The sequence below is a fragment of the Malaclemys terrapin genome, chromosome 6 (genome assembly GCF_027887155.1).
Source record: "Malaclemys terrapin pileata isolate rMalTer1 chromosome 6, rMalTer1.hap1, whole genome shotgun sequence".
NCBI lineage: Eukaryota > Metazoa > Chordata > Testudines > Emydidae > Malaclemys > Malaclemys terrapin.
In genome coordinates this window covers 45,599,194-45,615,454 of record NC_071510.1, presented here as the reverse complement: position 1 = coordinate 45,615,454, position 16,261 = coordinate 45,599,194, and the positions used below count along the sequence as shown (strand labels likewise).

The following is a 16,261-nucleotide window of genomic DNA, read 5'->3' as shown; positions in this document are numbered from 1 at the left end:
TAATGATCCAGCTCCCTATACTACCATCTGCTGTGATGCATGGAGAGAAACACAGAAGAACAGCAGAGAAAAGCCCAGAAAGCAGTAACAGAGAGTTGCCTTCCCTTGGCATGCTCTCTCATTTCTGGGAGCCTGCAGGAAGCTCCATTCCATCACAGGGCCGCCCAGAGGATTCAGGGGGTCTGGGGCAAAGCAATTTTGGGGGCCCCTTCCATAAAAAAAGTTGCAATACTATAGAACACTATATTCTCATGGGGGCCCCTGCGGGGCCCGGGGCAAATTGCCCCACTTGCCCTCCCCCTTCCCCCCACTGGGCGGCCCTGTTCCATCCCCATAGCAAATCTGTACAGATGGCCTAACTCCCAGGGAGGGATGAAATGCAAGACATGTCCAGGAATATACTACCATACTATGGGAGTTAAGGCTCCAAGAAGCAGTATTAACCGCCATTCCAACATGTCCACTGTGTGTGTGCTTGTGTAAAAAAAGTGAGGAGGGGATATGGTGCAGTGGCGATTTGGCAGCCACACATTCCTGCGCCTCCAGCAGGTGTCATGATGCTCAAATTAAGTGCTTTTGATAAGCATTAAAATAGCTATTTAAAAGAAAAATGGTTTCACACTTAGGATTTGGTATTAGACTCCATCACTATAGCAATTAGGAAAAAAACAAAAACCAAGAACTCATCTCCAGTAATGAAGTCAGTATGAAGTCAGACACAACAACTTCACTAAATTGGGTGAAATAACATGGCTGCAACTGACGTCAAAACAGAATGGGATATTATCCTATTGAGGTAATAGCAAAATTAAGTTCCTTAAACGAAACTATCCCTGTGTCACAAACCCTATTTGTTTAAGCAGGGGAGGTTTACAACCGGACCTAATTCACTGATTAAATGAAACCCAGGACAGTCCTAAATTTAAGAACTGGGTTTTATCCTGTCATTTTACACTATATTTTTTAGTTAAAGGTTAAATTAGCAATTCTTGTTGCTCTGGCAGATTGAATACTATTGCCTGAAGCAAACACTTTCCTTCTAAGGCCTTTCTCCTGCAAACAGTTGTTCACGGAGTTCAGTGCCTCTACCCAAGTCACATTACCCACAGCCCTAAGCGTTTCAGGTCCTAGCCTTTAGACTGTAAGCTCTTCAGGTGTGAACCATGTGTAGCACACTTTAGAAAATATTTATTTAGATTTAAACAATAAACATGCACGCAAGAGCTCTATGCACCCTAACAATTAATTAGGCTCCCAACCACATAACGTTGACCAGCGGGGGTGGGGGGGAAAAACACATACAGATAACAAGTTAGTTCAATCAGCCAACAAAACAAAACCAAAGCCAGCCCATTTGGCTGATATGGGATTGGAGGCTTTCTCTGTTGAAGAACAGCATCCTCTTCCCTTCCATGGAGTCCCTATTGGTGGTGGGGTGCAGGGCCAGGCTGCAGGTTCTAGCGTGCAATAAAACCTGCGCTTCAAGGACTAAATTCTGCTCGCCTTATTCACATAAATAGCCCCAGGGAAATCGATGGATCTACATGCACAATGAATTTAAGCAAAAGAACACGGCTGGCCTTAAGACTGTAATATTTATATTTCTTCTGCCACCCTCTTCTTAGCCCTCCCCCACTTATAAACAGGTGTTAAGTAAAAGCTAACATATTGCACCATATGGCAAACCCATAATCTAATCCTGATTGCAATTTGAGAGAGTTTCCGTGTAACTGTTTCCAGCTTCTCCTTCCCTCATAAGAGAAGAACTGCCTGAATTCACATCCCTCACTGGTAGCATACACAGTTTTTGCAAGCTTGCTTGGATGCCTAACCAAGCCAGAAAAAAAATCTGTTCATATGTGCTGCATAAGCAAAAGAAATTACATCCTTGAGCATCTGCAAGGAGAGATATGGATCCTTAAAAATACAAATTAATGAAAGTGCCAGTGCGTTACTAACACACCAGTTCCTGCACTGATTGTACTTCATGGAGCCAAACCAAGAAAAATAATTCAAAGACATTGTTATCAGCTCCCTGAAAAGTTTAAATTTGCAAAGGTTCACATATTTAAAATGAAGTGGTAGAATAAGCAGTATGTTGTGGTTTTAATTACACTGCATAATAACAGACCAATAAAGCAGATTTTTTTTCCTTCTGTGAGAAATAAACTAAACAGCACCACCAAGCAATTATTTCTGAAAACCCTCTGCACCTCTTGTGACTTTCACGTAGCTACACATCAACACATTTTATAAGGCAACAGATTATCAACCAGTAGTACTGTACGTTGACAGTCTAATTCAGATATCAACAGCTGACATCCACTACACAGTTTATTATTCACTTTTGAAGAAAAACCCATTTCCAGACACAGCTCAGAGGGATGGGGACGGTAACACACAAAGGACTCTTTCTATTCTCTTTTCCCTTGCCACCATGATCTCAAGATTATACAGAGATTTCCTCCCCACTCCCACTCACAAAACTACAGGGCCCAATCGATAGCAGGAGGAGCGGGTCTTTCACTTGCTCAGCCACAGAAGATGGGCACAATATAGAGCAGTTTAACATTTCTTCTGAGCGATGACACCTTCTCAGAAGGTTGATTATGTGAACAATATTTGTATACAAAAACATCTGAAAGGTTCTAGGCTGTAACTTGAGTTTAGAACCTTCAGGCTAGCTAAAGCAAAGCTAAAACCTCTTGCTATAATTAACACCTATTTCATTGCTAAAGTATTTATAGACTTCTTTCTTAGAATTCCCAGATATCATTCAATTTAAGGTAATATAACAGTACTAGCAGACAACAGTTGTATTACAACAAGAATTATCCCACAGAAACAGAGCATTCTACTGATGTTTAGGTTATGTAAGTACTACTAAGATGCTTACAAGACATTTTTTCCTTATTACTTGCATATATAGACATATTCTATGACTTCTGGATTTAACCATTTTGGCCACATAGAAATTTTTAAGGTTGGTACATATGTATGTATCACTTTTAATACGTAACCAGAGAGAGGCTACAAAAAGATTATACTGCAGGAGAACTCAGAAGGATAATTTCTCATAGCTAAAAATTTAAGACTTTATATGTAATGTTATCTTGTAGCTTTCCTACATCATCTCTCACATTTCTCCTTTTTATTTCTAAATTAACTTAGTGTTTTTTCAAACTGCTTTTTAATCTAGATCACAGTTACATTATAACTAAATATTAAAAAAAAATCCCTTTGGCACAACAATTTTGAGCTAGTACTATTACTATGCAATTAAGATAAACCTGACAGCTTTGAAGGGAAGAAGCAAATTTCTCAAAGGAATATCAGATGTTACAAATTTCTAGAGGGAAAATAAGTGACATTGCCTGCACAGTTTCTGTACATCAACCTGTTAAGAAGAGTTTCCAATTCTCAAAACCATCACTGAAGGTCAAACTCTATTTGTTAGCAAAGCTTAATCTGTTCAAATATCCTTTCACCATGTTCCGAATAAGAGAATGCAATATAGTTACTATAAGCCAATACTCAGGAGATGGACATTCTTTGCATTTTTGGAGAGGAATATTTTTGAAGATTTGCACAAAGCATGTATCACTAAAGGAGATATTTGCCTACTTGTAACAAGCAAACTAACATCACAAAAAAATTTGTTTTCACACTGTCTCCAGAAAGACTATTTGCTCACATTACTGAATACAAAGAGATAAAATAGTGTCTTCTTAGGCTACCTCTACACTAATAGTGCTACAGTGGCACACTGCACTGATGCAGCTGTGCCACCGTAGCGCTTCTGGCTACAATACTCTAAGCCGTCGGTTTAATTACTCTACGAGAGGCAGTAGCTATGTCGATGGGAGAGTGCTGTCTACACCACCGCTTAGCTCGGTATAACTTACATCGCTCAGGGGTGTGGATTATTCACATAGGAATATGGTTATACTAAAGTAAGTTCTAGTGTAGACAAGGTCCAGATGTGCAAACAAAACACCACGATAAATAGAAAACTACTTGTTTTCTTTTTCATCACGTAGCAGACTGAAGATAAGGTTATAGATAATTCATCAGTGACTATAGTGAAGTTTATCAGACATCTTGGGTAAATTAAAAATAGCAACAGTCAGCGGCGATTCCTCCTCATTTCATGAACCAATGAGCACATATAGCCTGATTTTCAGACACACCAAGGACAGACAAATCTAACTGACGTCAATGAGACGGGCAGACACTCAGCACATATCTGAATCACACCCATACCTTCTTGGGAGTTTTAAATCTGAAGTATTTCTTTTTTCTGACCAGCAAAGAATTTTTGGTTTGTACATTAAATTATTAGAATGATACACTGTTTTTCTCCAGTCTTCCCCCCCCCCCCCCCCCCGGGAGGGGGGGGAAGATTTCCTAGTAGATGCTTATTAGGCACCTGCCACTTTATAACTTTAATCCTATTACTTTTTTAAAAATATTTCTTTTATTTTAAAAATTATTGGGATTAAAAAAGCCTTCATGCACAAGGAGTATTCACAAATTCGTGTTTGATAACTATAAAGTCTTATGAAATAAATCTTATTTAAGTTATTTTGTCAGGTTTTTTTTTTTGTAACATATTGCAATGCCAATGCAGTTTCTCTCTCTAATCTAGAAAAAGAAGTGACATTGTAACAATCTAAGGCAGGGGTCGGCAACCTTTCAGAAGTGGTGTGCCGAGTCTTCATTTATTCACTTTAATTTAAGGTTTCGCATGCTGGTAATACATTTTAACGTTTTTTAGAAGGTCTCACTCTATAAGTCTATATATAATATAACTAAACTACTGTTGTATGTAAAGTAAACAAGGTTTTCAAAATGTTTAAGCAGCTTAATTTAAAATTAAATTAAAATGCTGATCTTAAGCCGCCAGCCTGCTCAGCCCACTGCCAGCCTGGGGTTCCGTTCACCTAGGCTGGCATTGGGCTGAGCAGGGCCGGCAGCTGGGACCCCAGCTGGCAAGGGGCCGGCAGCCAGAACCCCAGACCGGCAGCGGCTGAGCGGGGCCGGCACCCCAGACCAGCAGCGAGCCGAGCGGCTCAGCTCGCTGCCGCCGATCTGGGGTTCTGTCCACTGGCTCCTGCCAGCCAGGGTCCTGGCTGCCGGCCCCGCTCAGCCCGCTGCCGGTCTGGGGTTCTGGCCGCCGGCCCCGCTCAGCCTGCTGCCAACCTGGTGCTCGGGGTGTGTGTGCGCGCGCGAGTCAGGGCATGGGGTGAGGGGGGGGCTGGGTATGTGTGGAGGCGTCAGGGATGAGGTCCTGGGGGGGATGCAGGGAGCTGGGGTGCAAAGGGGGTGCAGGGGTCAGGGCAGAGGGGTGCTCCCAGCCCCCTGCCCTGAGCGGCTCACGGCTCCTACCCCCCTTCCTCGCCTCCTTACCGGTCTGAGCAGCGAGGGCGCTGGGGCTGCTCTTCTCCCCTCCCTCGCAAGGGCCATAGGCAGCAGGGAGGCAGGGCTCCACACAGCACGCTGGGGGAAGAGGCGCGGGAGCGGGAAGCTTGGCTGCCGGCGGAGCCTGCTGTACAGCAGCAGCCGGTAGGAGCAAACTTGCTTCTGCCCCCTGCTTCTGCTGGGGTTTGGCAGTGGGCTGAGCGGGACCCTGGCAGGCAGCAGCAGCGTGCCATTAAAAAAAAAAAAAAAAAATCGGCTTGCGTGCCATCTTTGGCACGTGTGCCATAGGTTGCCGACCCCTGATCTAAGGGCTTGTCTACACATACAGTGCTGCAGAGAGCGTGTGGTGAAGATGCTCTATAATGACGGGAGAGAGCTCTCCCATTGGCATAATAAAACCACCTCTCCCGCTGACATAGCGCTGTCCACACTGGCGCTTATATCGGTGTAACTTATGTCGCTCGGGGGAGGATGGTCACACCTGAAGCCTGGTCTACACTGGGGGGGATCGATCTAAGATACGCAATTTCAGCTACGAGAATAGTGTAGCTGAAGTCGACGTATCTTAGATCAACTTAGAATCACTTACTTTGTGTCCTCACAGCGTGGGATCGACGGCCGCTGCTCCCCTGTCGACTTTGCTTTCGCCTCTCGCCAAGCTGGAGTTCAGCAGTTGACGGGAGAGCGATCGCGGGTTTATATTACACGCGATAAATCAATCCTCGATAGATCGATTGCTACCTGCCGATCCGGCGGGTAGTGTAGACATACCCTGAGTGACATAAGTTATGCCAACATAAGCTGTAGTGCAGACATAATGTAGCTTTTTTGGGAATTTCAGAAAAAGTCATTATAGGACAATGCACCAAATCACACCCAATTTAGGTAAATAGGGATATAGCTATAGCTGTACTCTTGTTTTGGTAAATTGTCACTATAATTAATTAACAATACCTCTGGTATTGAAACAACTTCCATCAACAAAGACAAGCCTATATTTATGGAGGCAAACAATTCTGATAAGTCCATTATTAAAGTTTGATCGGCAGTCCTAAAAAAAAAAAAAAAATCTCATAGTAAGCACGCAATAATTTGGCAAACTCATACACCAACAAATGCATTGGAACTGGATAAAAGTAAAGACACTACAGAAGAGTATTTAAAATGCATGGTCACACAGCTTGCAACTGCAGGCAGAATTTAAACGAACAGAAAAGCTTCAGTAAATGTGTTGCTCTTTCACAATAATCTGCATCCTGGCCAGAACTGAATCTGCATCAGCCTTATGAAATGTCATGGTTAGATGATTGATTACTATGTTGCTTATCCCTTATACAGATATCATAAGCAAGCTTACTTAAATTTGTATTAGAGAAAAAAAATTTGTCTCAGTAATGCAACATTTGCAACAATTGAGAGCAGAGTTTTTTTAATAGAAGTTTCTGATAAAAATAATAATTGATCTGGATGTCTCCCAAGATTGTTGTACATGTACACACGCTTAGGATAATACCAGATTAGCTATCACTCACAGGAATAAATCATGTACAACTGAGACAATTACAGGGGATCCCATAAGTATCAATACTTCTGGGGTCCTTTATTTGCATTTCCCCTCCCCCCCAGGATAAAAATACACCAGTAGGCTGATGAAGCAAGTTTACTATTCTTGGGTAAAGGCACTGTGGTCAGTAGTAAACAAACGAAGAAGTGTTTCTTCTGCCAGGCATATTGCTATTCCTTACATTAGCTTAAAACATCTATGGATTTTATGACAAGCCAAGATGGTTTTAAATTGAAACTAATAAAGGAGGTTTAACTTATGCAGTGCATTTAGCAATACATTTTTAATGGATCTTCCTCATTAAAATAGTAACACAATTTTTATTTTGTAATACTTCTGACAATAACTATCTGATAAAAAGTAAAAATAGAACACTGAAAGAGTCCTTAATTTCAAACTCATTCAATGAACCTGAGGGCGTCTGTACAGTGCCTTCTCAAAAGGTGTTAGAGGTACTTTATGATCCATATAAATAAGCACACCATATTCCACTTGGACTATTAAATTGAGTGCATTCATTCACCTACCTTATTTGTGACTGCCACACACACTACCTCTAAATAAGGGGAGAAATGGGGTGGCTTTGCAAGACTACAGCCTCCAGCCCTGCCAACCCCCAGTGTTAAAAAACTATGAGTCAAGCCCCAGTCATATTGATTTAAAAATAATAAAAATGGGGTTGTTCCTATTTGCCTTCTGGTTTTTGATTCACATTTGCAAGCTTTTATTTGCAACCATGAGGCTGAAATCTTATTTTAAAAAAAAAAAAAAAGCTGAGATTCTCACATAACTCCAGAAACCAGCGTTATAAGCAGAAATGCCAACAATCTAGAGACTCATGATTAAAAAGACAGAAGAGTTGGCAACACTGAAAGTAGTACAGATCTGGGTCTCTAGGAGGTGATGGTGAGGACAAAATATTGGATAATCAATTCTTATTTTGTCCCATCTAAATAATAAATGTATTTTCTTATTAAACAAAAGTGCTGCAGTGCTTTTATACCCTCTACCACAAAACATTCTAGTCTATTTTGACCATAAGTATGTTTTAATGTAAACAAATATAGTTGAAGTTTTTGTATACAAGTCCTAACACCGGATGATGTTCCCTCAACCAGCCCTGTTTTATTGCATTTAGTTTAGGTTACCCTCAAATTTAGTTTTTAAAAATGTAATCCTCTAATTCTTAAAGTATGATTGCAGGTAGACTGAATGCTAAACGATCATTTACATACAGAAAAGTTAGTGGCAGTATGCAATATATAGCTGAAAAGTAGATAAAAATGGTAGCATGAGGTTAAAAATGGACAATGTCCAAATTATTTTGTAAACAAATTCAAGTACCTAATTAGTAGCATCTTAATAACTGCTTTAAAAAAAAAAAAAAAAAAAAGCATGATATTAACATTTTGCATTTCTCTCTGCTTGAACAAAAAAGAAAGAAAGTTAGTTTCACTTTTAGATACTCAAGCTGCAATGTTTGGTTTCCAAGTACTGTAAGGAAAGTTCATTTTAAAATACAATAATTTCCCTGGGAATTAAAAAATGTCCTAGAAATATTAACTTTGTCTTACATTTCGTACAAAATAATCTGTATTTGGGACCAGATTTTATGGTCAGAGTTTCCATTTAAAGTAAATGCAAGGAGAACTGCATATTTACCTGGACCATAAAACTTCCCTTGATTGGAGGTTAGAACTTGCTTTGTCCCTGAAAAACCTTTACAACAAAAACCTGATAGAAATCTAGGAGCTCCAAAAGGTTTTATTGTGGTGTTTAACATTTACTGTGACTATGTAAATTTCAGTATGTGAAGTTTATAAATTAAACTAGTCCATGCTACACCCATTAATGTCTTATTTTTACTAGCCCTGATGGTTACAGCTCAATGCCAGAATACTTCACATGTTCTTGCCAAAAACCACAGGAATCAAGTCAAGTGACTTAATTCAGGCCACACATAATATTTAGACCACACACACTTAACTTATCAGAAGTGCACGGCTTAGCCTCACACAAGAGAACATTTTATGCCTTTTAACGTAAAAGGTATTTCTATTTCTATTAATGTAATATGGCCAAGCTCTCGTGCACACAATAGAATGAATTAAACAGATTTGTTTTTTTTTAAATACTTGATATATATATATATATATATATATATATATATATATATATATATATATATAGAGAGAGAGAGAGAGAGAGAGAGAGAGAGAGAGAGAGAGAAAAAAGGAACTTTATGCAAAAATTGAATTAATGTGTGTCTGCTGTCTGTGACAATGCAGTAAGGTTTTAAACTAGATAAGATGATCTAGCTAAAAGTTACCTTAAAAGGAGTTCACTGTATTTTCTACCAAAGTGCCATAAGAAAAAGGCTGATGTTGGGAACACTAGAATTGCCAGCCTGGATCAGACCCAAGGTCTAATCTAGTTCAGTAAACAATCTAGTGGCCAGCATTAGATGCTTCTGAGGAAGGTGTATCCCCCAGTAAGCAGCTGTGGGATCATTTCCCTCACAAATTTGGTTTCATCCTAGTCCCTAATAGTTAGAGATTGGCTTAAATCCTGCAGCATGAGGTTCAATATACTTTTCAAAATTTGTTAGCACCACCTAACTGTGAACATGTTTGTTTGTGCATACAGAGTACATATGACATTGACATAACCAGGTTAAGTTATGCCCCTTGCAAAATTTACATTTAAATTGTTAATATTTTGATACTAAAATTATACAATATTTACTCCATATTCACTGGGCCATTGACAACAAACTGTTTAAAAAAAAAAAATCCTGCAGTTCACAAAAGACAAAACACAAAAAGAACCCACACACAACTGACTTCATTTAACATTAAACTGAAGGCTCTTAAAAGTCAAAGAACACTACAAACACTAGCCAACGGTTTGGGCTTCGTATCAAAAAGCTGTGGCAGAAGCTGTGCATTTAGTAGCATTCAACAAATAGGCTTTATATAGACAGTGTTAAACCTACAGCTCTTAACTACCATAAGTCTCCTGATCTGACTTTTTTTCCACTTGGAACAGAATAATTAAACACATATGCCTTGAATCTTCATTAAACAGAGAACAGTTAAAAAAATTAGATGGATTTTCCCATATCTTTATATGCAGAGTACCATTTTGATTTAAGTAAAATAATTAAAGATCACATAACAGATATACAGAGCTTCTAAAATGCGAAGTGTATTTCTCTCTATATACAAACAATATATTGCAATTTAAGTTACCCGTTTGACTAACATAAGTCAAAGCACAACACAAAATTATTTGAGATCCCTATTTAAAATCTCACACATATACACACAGACCGTTAGATATATAAATATGAAGTTAGAAGTTATTAAATTAGCAACTATCAAGTTCTAAATTCCTATTAGTTTGAATTATTTAAGACAGCAACATATGATTGTTTAAAATCACATTCCTTATTTGAATTATACCTACTAGAACACACTGGTATCTTAAAGGAAATAAGGTGGTACAACATGACTATGTATAGGAACAAGAAATTAAATCTGCATGCATTCTCTAGACCTAGGTCAATACATTTTGCTTTAGTCCATAATAATGAATTTTTATATGACATGGAAGTACTACCAGTACCATTTGGAGTCCCTTAACCTATGTTGTATGATCACCTCATTTTACTGTATTCACACTCAGGATATTTCTACCCTACAGCCACTACAGTGGCACACCTATGGCTCTGCAGCTGTGCCACCGTAGCGCCATAGCATAGACACTTCCCACATTGATGGAAGGGGTTTTTCTGTCATTGTGGGTAAACCACCTCTCCGAAAGCCCAAGCTAGGTAAATGGAAAAATTCTTCTGTTGATCTAGTCAAGTCTATATAGGAGGTTAGGCTGACCTAACTACATTGCACAAGGCGCAAAATTTTTCACAGCCTGAGTGACGTAGCTAAAAAGCTAGGACCAAGCCTCACACACAAGCCCCCCCCCAATATTATAATACTATAATCACGAGATTCCTTTCACAATTTATGATGGTTACTGGCCAGCTTAACAGTCATTCACAAACACACTGTACATTCTTTCAGCACCTACTGTACCTGCCAAGTTCTTCTCCAGTTTCATAGTAATCATCCAGGTTCTCCTGCCTGAAGACAGTCATGATAGCTGTCACCCTTCAGAAAAACCCAGCCGACTTCAGCACTTTTTCCTTCCAGCTCATCACCACATCTCTGTAGTATCCAATGACACTTCATGCACTACTGTGCGCCCTGGAGAGGGGAGAGGTAGGTGAGCGCCTGGGTTTGTAAGAGGGCGGGTGGTGCATATCACACACACAGACTGACAGTAGCAAATCTCCCAGCTAAGGTTACACTGAAATCCCCACGGGGATTTAAGGGATTAATCACAAAGCGCGTGTGGCCCTGAATCCCTCGCTCTGCTCCGCGCAAACCAGAAGGGGCCAAGCCCCGCGCCCTCTCCCACACTCCCCCCGTGCGGAGCTGAAGAAGGAAACCTACGAACCGCGCCTCCTAAGCCCCGGCTGTGCTGCGGGCACATGGGCAGGAGGAATGCAGCCTCCTCGGCTCTACCCTCTGCTTTCCCCCGCTCCTTCCTCCCCTGCGCCTTCTCCCGCCGCGACACCCAGCTGCTCCCGGGCAGGCACTTCCCCGCCGCACGGCCGCCACATTCCTCAGCGACTCCCCCTCCGTTACCCGGCCAACGAGGACGTGCTGCCAGGCGGAGCCGCCGGGGCTACCGCGCCTCCATACACGCCAAGCTAGCAAAGGCGAGGGGCGAACCCGCCCAGGCGGCAGGGACTCCGGGCATCCCCGCGAGCCTCCAACGCACCTGATTCCCGGGCGGGGGACGACGCCTCTTGCGTCTAGCGGCAGGAGCCTCGGCCTTTCCGCACCGCCCAGCCGGCAGAGCTGCCCGAGGGGGGAGCCCCCCTCCCAGCCCAATCGTGGTGCGGCAGGAGGAGGGGACGCGGCCGCAGAGCCCGCAGCGCCGGGAGAACCCGCCCGCCTCCCCCAGCGCCACTCACTGCCGCTGCCGGGGGCTCGCCGGCAGGAACTGGGACGCGGCGCCGACCTCCCCGCTGCCCGGCGTTCGTGGGAGCAGCGCGCAAGGGAGCAGCGCAGGGCTGGGGAGCGGGGCTCCGCAACGCGGCCAATGAGAAACCACCCGCCACCCCCCTTCCGCCGCCTTCTCCTCCCCTTCTGGCCGCGGCCTGCCCCGGCTGTGGGGCGGGACCGCTGCTCGCTCACAGGTGCACGGCCAAGGTGCGGGAGGCGCCGGCTCTGGGGCCCTGACTCCCGGAGGGGAGCCGGGCGCTGGGGAGGCAATAGCGCGGTAGAGCAGGTTCCTTGTGGCGCAGCCGGCTGGGATGAGATACGGGTGGGACTGTGGAGCAGAAAGGACCCCCAGAGAGGACTGTGGAATCCCGGGGCGATTGAAGCGAGAGTCGGCTCCCCGTGCTCGGCGGTGGCTGTTAACCCTCCCCTTTAATTCAGTGGCGGGGCTGCCCTTCGAATCAGCTTCTATGGGGCAGGTGCAGAAACCCCATAGAGAAGTTCTCCCTGTCTCCTGCCTTCTCTGGCCCACTGGAAGAGAAAACCTCTCGCAGATCCACCTGCCTTCCTCCCAACCCCAGAAACCCCCTTCCCCACTTAGTCCTCAAAGCATTTCAACCTGCGGCCGAGCCACAGGGTGTATGGGACTGCCCACTGTGGAGTGACCGTGATGGCAGGGCAAGTTGTTGACCCTCCTGAGAGCCAGGTTATGAGCAACCCTTGCATGGGCACAATGAGGGAGCAGGGACCTAAGGAGTCTTCTCCTCCTATCCTCCCCATCCCCACTCCTTTGCATGGTCCACACAATGGCTAATCAAAACAGCAGCCTATCTGCAAAGATTGCTCACCTTCTACTGTCCCTGTAAATGTTATCACCCCAAAGGAGATGGCGATGAGGCAGAGCCATGCAGGACTCTCCCCTGCACCACCCCACAGAATGGGGCTGGTACGCACAAGTGCCCTATATTAGTACACATCCCCCATACACAAAAAGAGCAGCCACAGGCAAGATTACAGTTCCTGAGGCACAATCTCTCTTTGTAAATTGTACCTGCAGTAGTGGTGTGACTCTACAGCACCCTTTCTGCAGGGCTGTTTCCAAAATACTCAGAACCAATGCATCAGTAGTAAAAATCATACAGCATCTGGCACAAAGTGGAACACACAATGTCCACCCTACGATGCCTCTACTGCATCCGCCAATTTCAAAGATGGGTAAGTATTATTTTGGCTCAGTGGTGTGGATGTCTGCTGAAAGTATGTGATAATCATGCAGTAGTAACTAGCATTTTTCCCCTGTAATGTATTTAATTGGGTTTGCAGGGCCTCACATACTGTATTTGATTTTCCTCAACTGTCCCCCTATTTACACACACCATTGCCAAGTTTTCTTTTTTGGAAATTTTGGTGTCTATTTTTCAGTAGTAAATTGGCATGGCATCATGCCAGGCAAGAAGTTTACCTACGGCTGAAACTTTTGAGTCAAATTCATCAGTACAAGTTGCTACCATTTCCTGCACAACCCCTGGTGTACAACCCCAAGGGAACATATGACTCTGAGTAACAAAACAGCTTATAACTTCCCTCTGAACTATCAGAACTCTCAGAAAAAGAAGTGCTCATCAAAGGTGAAGAAAAGTTCAACACAGTCATGTGCCTGTACACATACTTAATTTAGCACCTGAGGCAACCTGGCCTACTTGTACTATAAATGGGTGTTGAGAGTAGGAGACCTGGATTTCGACTTTACCAGTGAGTTACTGTGTGACTTTGGGCAAGTATTTAAACTCTCTGTGCCACAACTGACCTAATTGTCCAAATGGAGATAATATAATTGAATGGATCCCTTAGTTTCAAATCATACAGGACCCTTGCCAAAGAGTGGAAGGGTGTGGACTTTTCAGACAGAAAAGAGCTCAGAAATGTATGCTGAGGATTCCTAATGTATTGTAACGAACTGTGAAGGAGCACAGTACTACACTTAATCTCCAGCACATCATCTATGGCTTTCATCTCTCTGTAATGAATGTTCAAACTCTTGACTTATGTGTTTTGCTGCACCTCTCCTCCCCCCCCCCCCCCCCCCCCGTGGATCCTATGGTTTAGTACATACAGTCAAACTTTTAAAAAGTTCATTGCTGTTTTAGAGATATTCTTGATGCTTAAATTGGGGAATATCATTAGAGCCAGCAATATCTCTAGAACGGGAATGTACTTTTAAAGTACACCCAACCCACAACACTTATGAAAAAATAATTAAACATATGTTTCTGCTCCTTCTACATTTTCTTCCACAGCAATCAAATGTGGTCCTGAGCTAATAGAAAGATACATACAAAAAGTAAAAATGGTATTTTGTATGAATTATTGCAAGTGTTAATGCTGAAACTTTTTTTTATTATAAAATCCCATTTTTACTTGTTTGAGATGTATTTGGTAAAAAGGGACAACATCAACTTGAAATTTAGTCAGTTAAATGACAAACATTTAAAAGTAGTTTGGGGTACTACACTTGTCACATAATACTCCTGTCAATGTGGTTTACAATCTCATTTTCTTTTTATTTTTTCTCCTTTTTTTGCTATGTGAAAAGCATACACCAAAAACAGAAATGGAATAAGGCCCTGATTCAGCAAAACATGAGTAATTCCTTTGATACTTATTGCTGAATTAGGGCTTTAGGATCAGTGACATTGACTGTATGCAAAATGTTGTCAAATACTCAAAACAAACAAACTGAAAAAGAGAAAACACCCTCCCCACCATAATCTCTCAGTTATGGTAACCTTAGGTGTTTATTGTAACAATGGTAGGTAAAAGTTTTGGAGAGAGAATTGTGGTTTTTAAGTTGATTGTGTCCTGCTAAGTATTTTTAATGGAGTGCCAGATGAGAAATTATTATGGTGGTTGGAGGGATCAGCTTTGTTTACAGGTGAAAGCTTCAGAATTGCTTAAAAAAAACAGACAAGTCAGTAGGTCCAGCCAGCAACACTGATTTGACCAAAGAGCTCTGCTATTGGCCCAGTCGTGTATGGTAATATGGCAATAAAAGTTTAATTTCTACTGCTACACAGGCCTAGAAAAGAGCAGCATAGAACAATAAATAAATTGATACAAACAATAATACCTTTATAATGGTGCCCTAGATCCCAAAGCATTTCACAAATATAAACTAGTTGTATTTAAATGAAAGGATGACTGCAACCACCACTGAAATGTAATTACTTCTGGGGTGAAGCATGCATCTTCTTAACAGCATGCAGATAGAAACACTACTATAAATGTATAAGGTCCACTTCTTTTGTAACTTATACCAGTTAAACAGCACTATGGGTCTGACTGTCCATTGCTGTGTTCCTGGTGTAGATATTTACACCTGTGAAAAGCCGGTGTGAAATGCTAACGTTCTTGTCTAGTAGCGATTTAAGACCAGTTTGCTTTGTTGTAAATGAATGACTCCGCAAGATGTAGGGAATGAGAATCAGGGCCTGTGACTCTATTGATTTCAATTGAATTATTCCTGACTTACACCAACCTTGAGGGGGAGGGATAGCTTAGTGATTTGCGCATTGGCCTGCCAAACCCAGGGTTGTGAGTTCAATCCTTGAGGGGGCCATTTAGGGATCTGGGGCAAAAATCTGTCTGGGATTGGTCCTGCTTTGAGCAGGGGATTGGACTAGATGACTTCCTGAGGTCCCTTCCAACCCTGATAATCTATGATTCTATAAGTGGGAAGAGAGTCAAGACATTGGCATTAGTAGAGTGAGAGAGGAAGGCTGCTTGCTTGAAATACCTGTGCATTAAGGTAAACAATAATTCCTGTGATATATAAATTTTTATGGAAATCCTGATCTTTGTATATGTTACAGGGACCTCTTGATGCCAATCGGCAGCGGGCACAGGTGCATAAGGGGACAGGGATCTCTTTAGTCTGGTATCTACATATTGTTCGCCAATGAGTGTCATGTAAAGTCTCTACTGAAAGCCTGTGTGACCCTGGTCCTCATAATCATTGCAAAATGTATGTACAGATAAGATGTAAGGAATATATATATATTCTTAAGGTGTGTGATTTAGAATTGGTCACTAGAAGGTGATAAGCAAGTTTCTTGCAGGCAGGAGACACTAATCTACCTGTCTGGCTATATGCTAATTCAATATTGTATGGTTCACAATGGACAGTCTGAGCCGAATGCTAATGAGAGAT

At 42.3% G+C, this 16,261-nt stretch overlaps 1 protein-coding gene across 4 annotated transcripts in view; it reads right to left on the bottom strand.

The window, feature by feature from the left end:
- The window catches only part of DAPK1 (death associated protein kinase 1), a 121,594-nt gene extending 109,489 nt beyond the window's left edge, over positions 1-12,105 (bottom strand). Inside the window, exons 1-2 of one of the 4 annotated variants that reach the window (XM_054032492.1) lie at positions 12,027-12,105; positions 11,080-11,250 (exon numbers count right to left, since the gene is read on the bottom strand). In XM_054032492.1, the coding sequence (XP_053888467.1) occupies positions 11,080-11,141 (62 nt within the window). In that variant the 5' untranslated portion in view covers positions 11,142-11,250; positions 12,027-12,105. The other 3 variants (XM_054032491.1, XM_054032493.1, XM_054032495.1) reach the window with 3 other exon arrangements.
- Between the last annotated feature and the right edge of the window lie 4,156 nt (positions 12,106-16,261).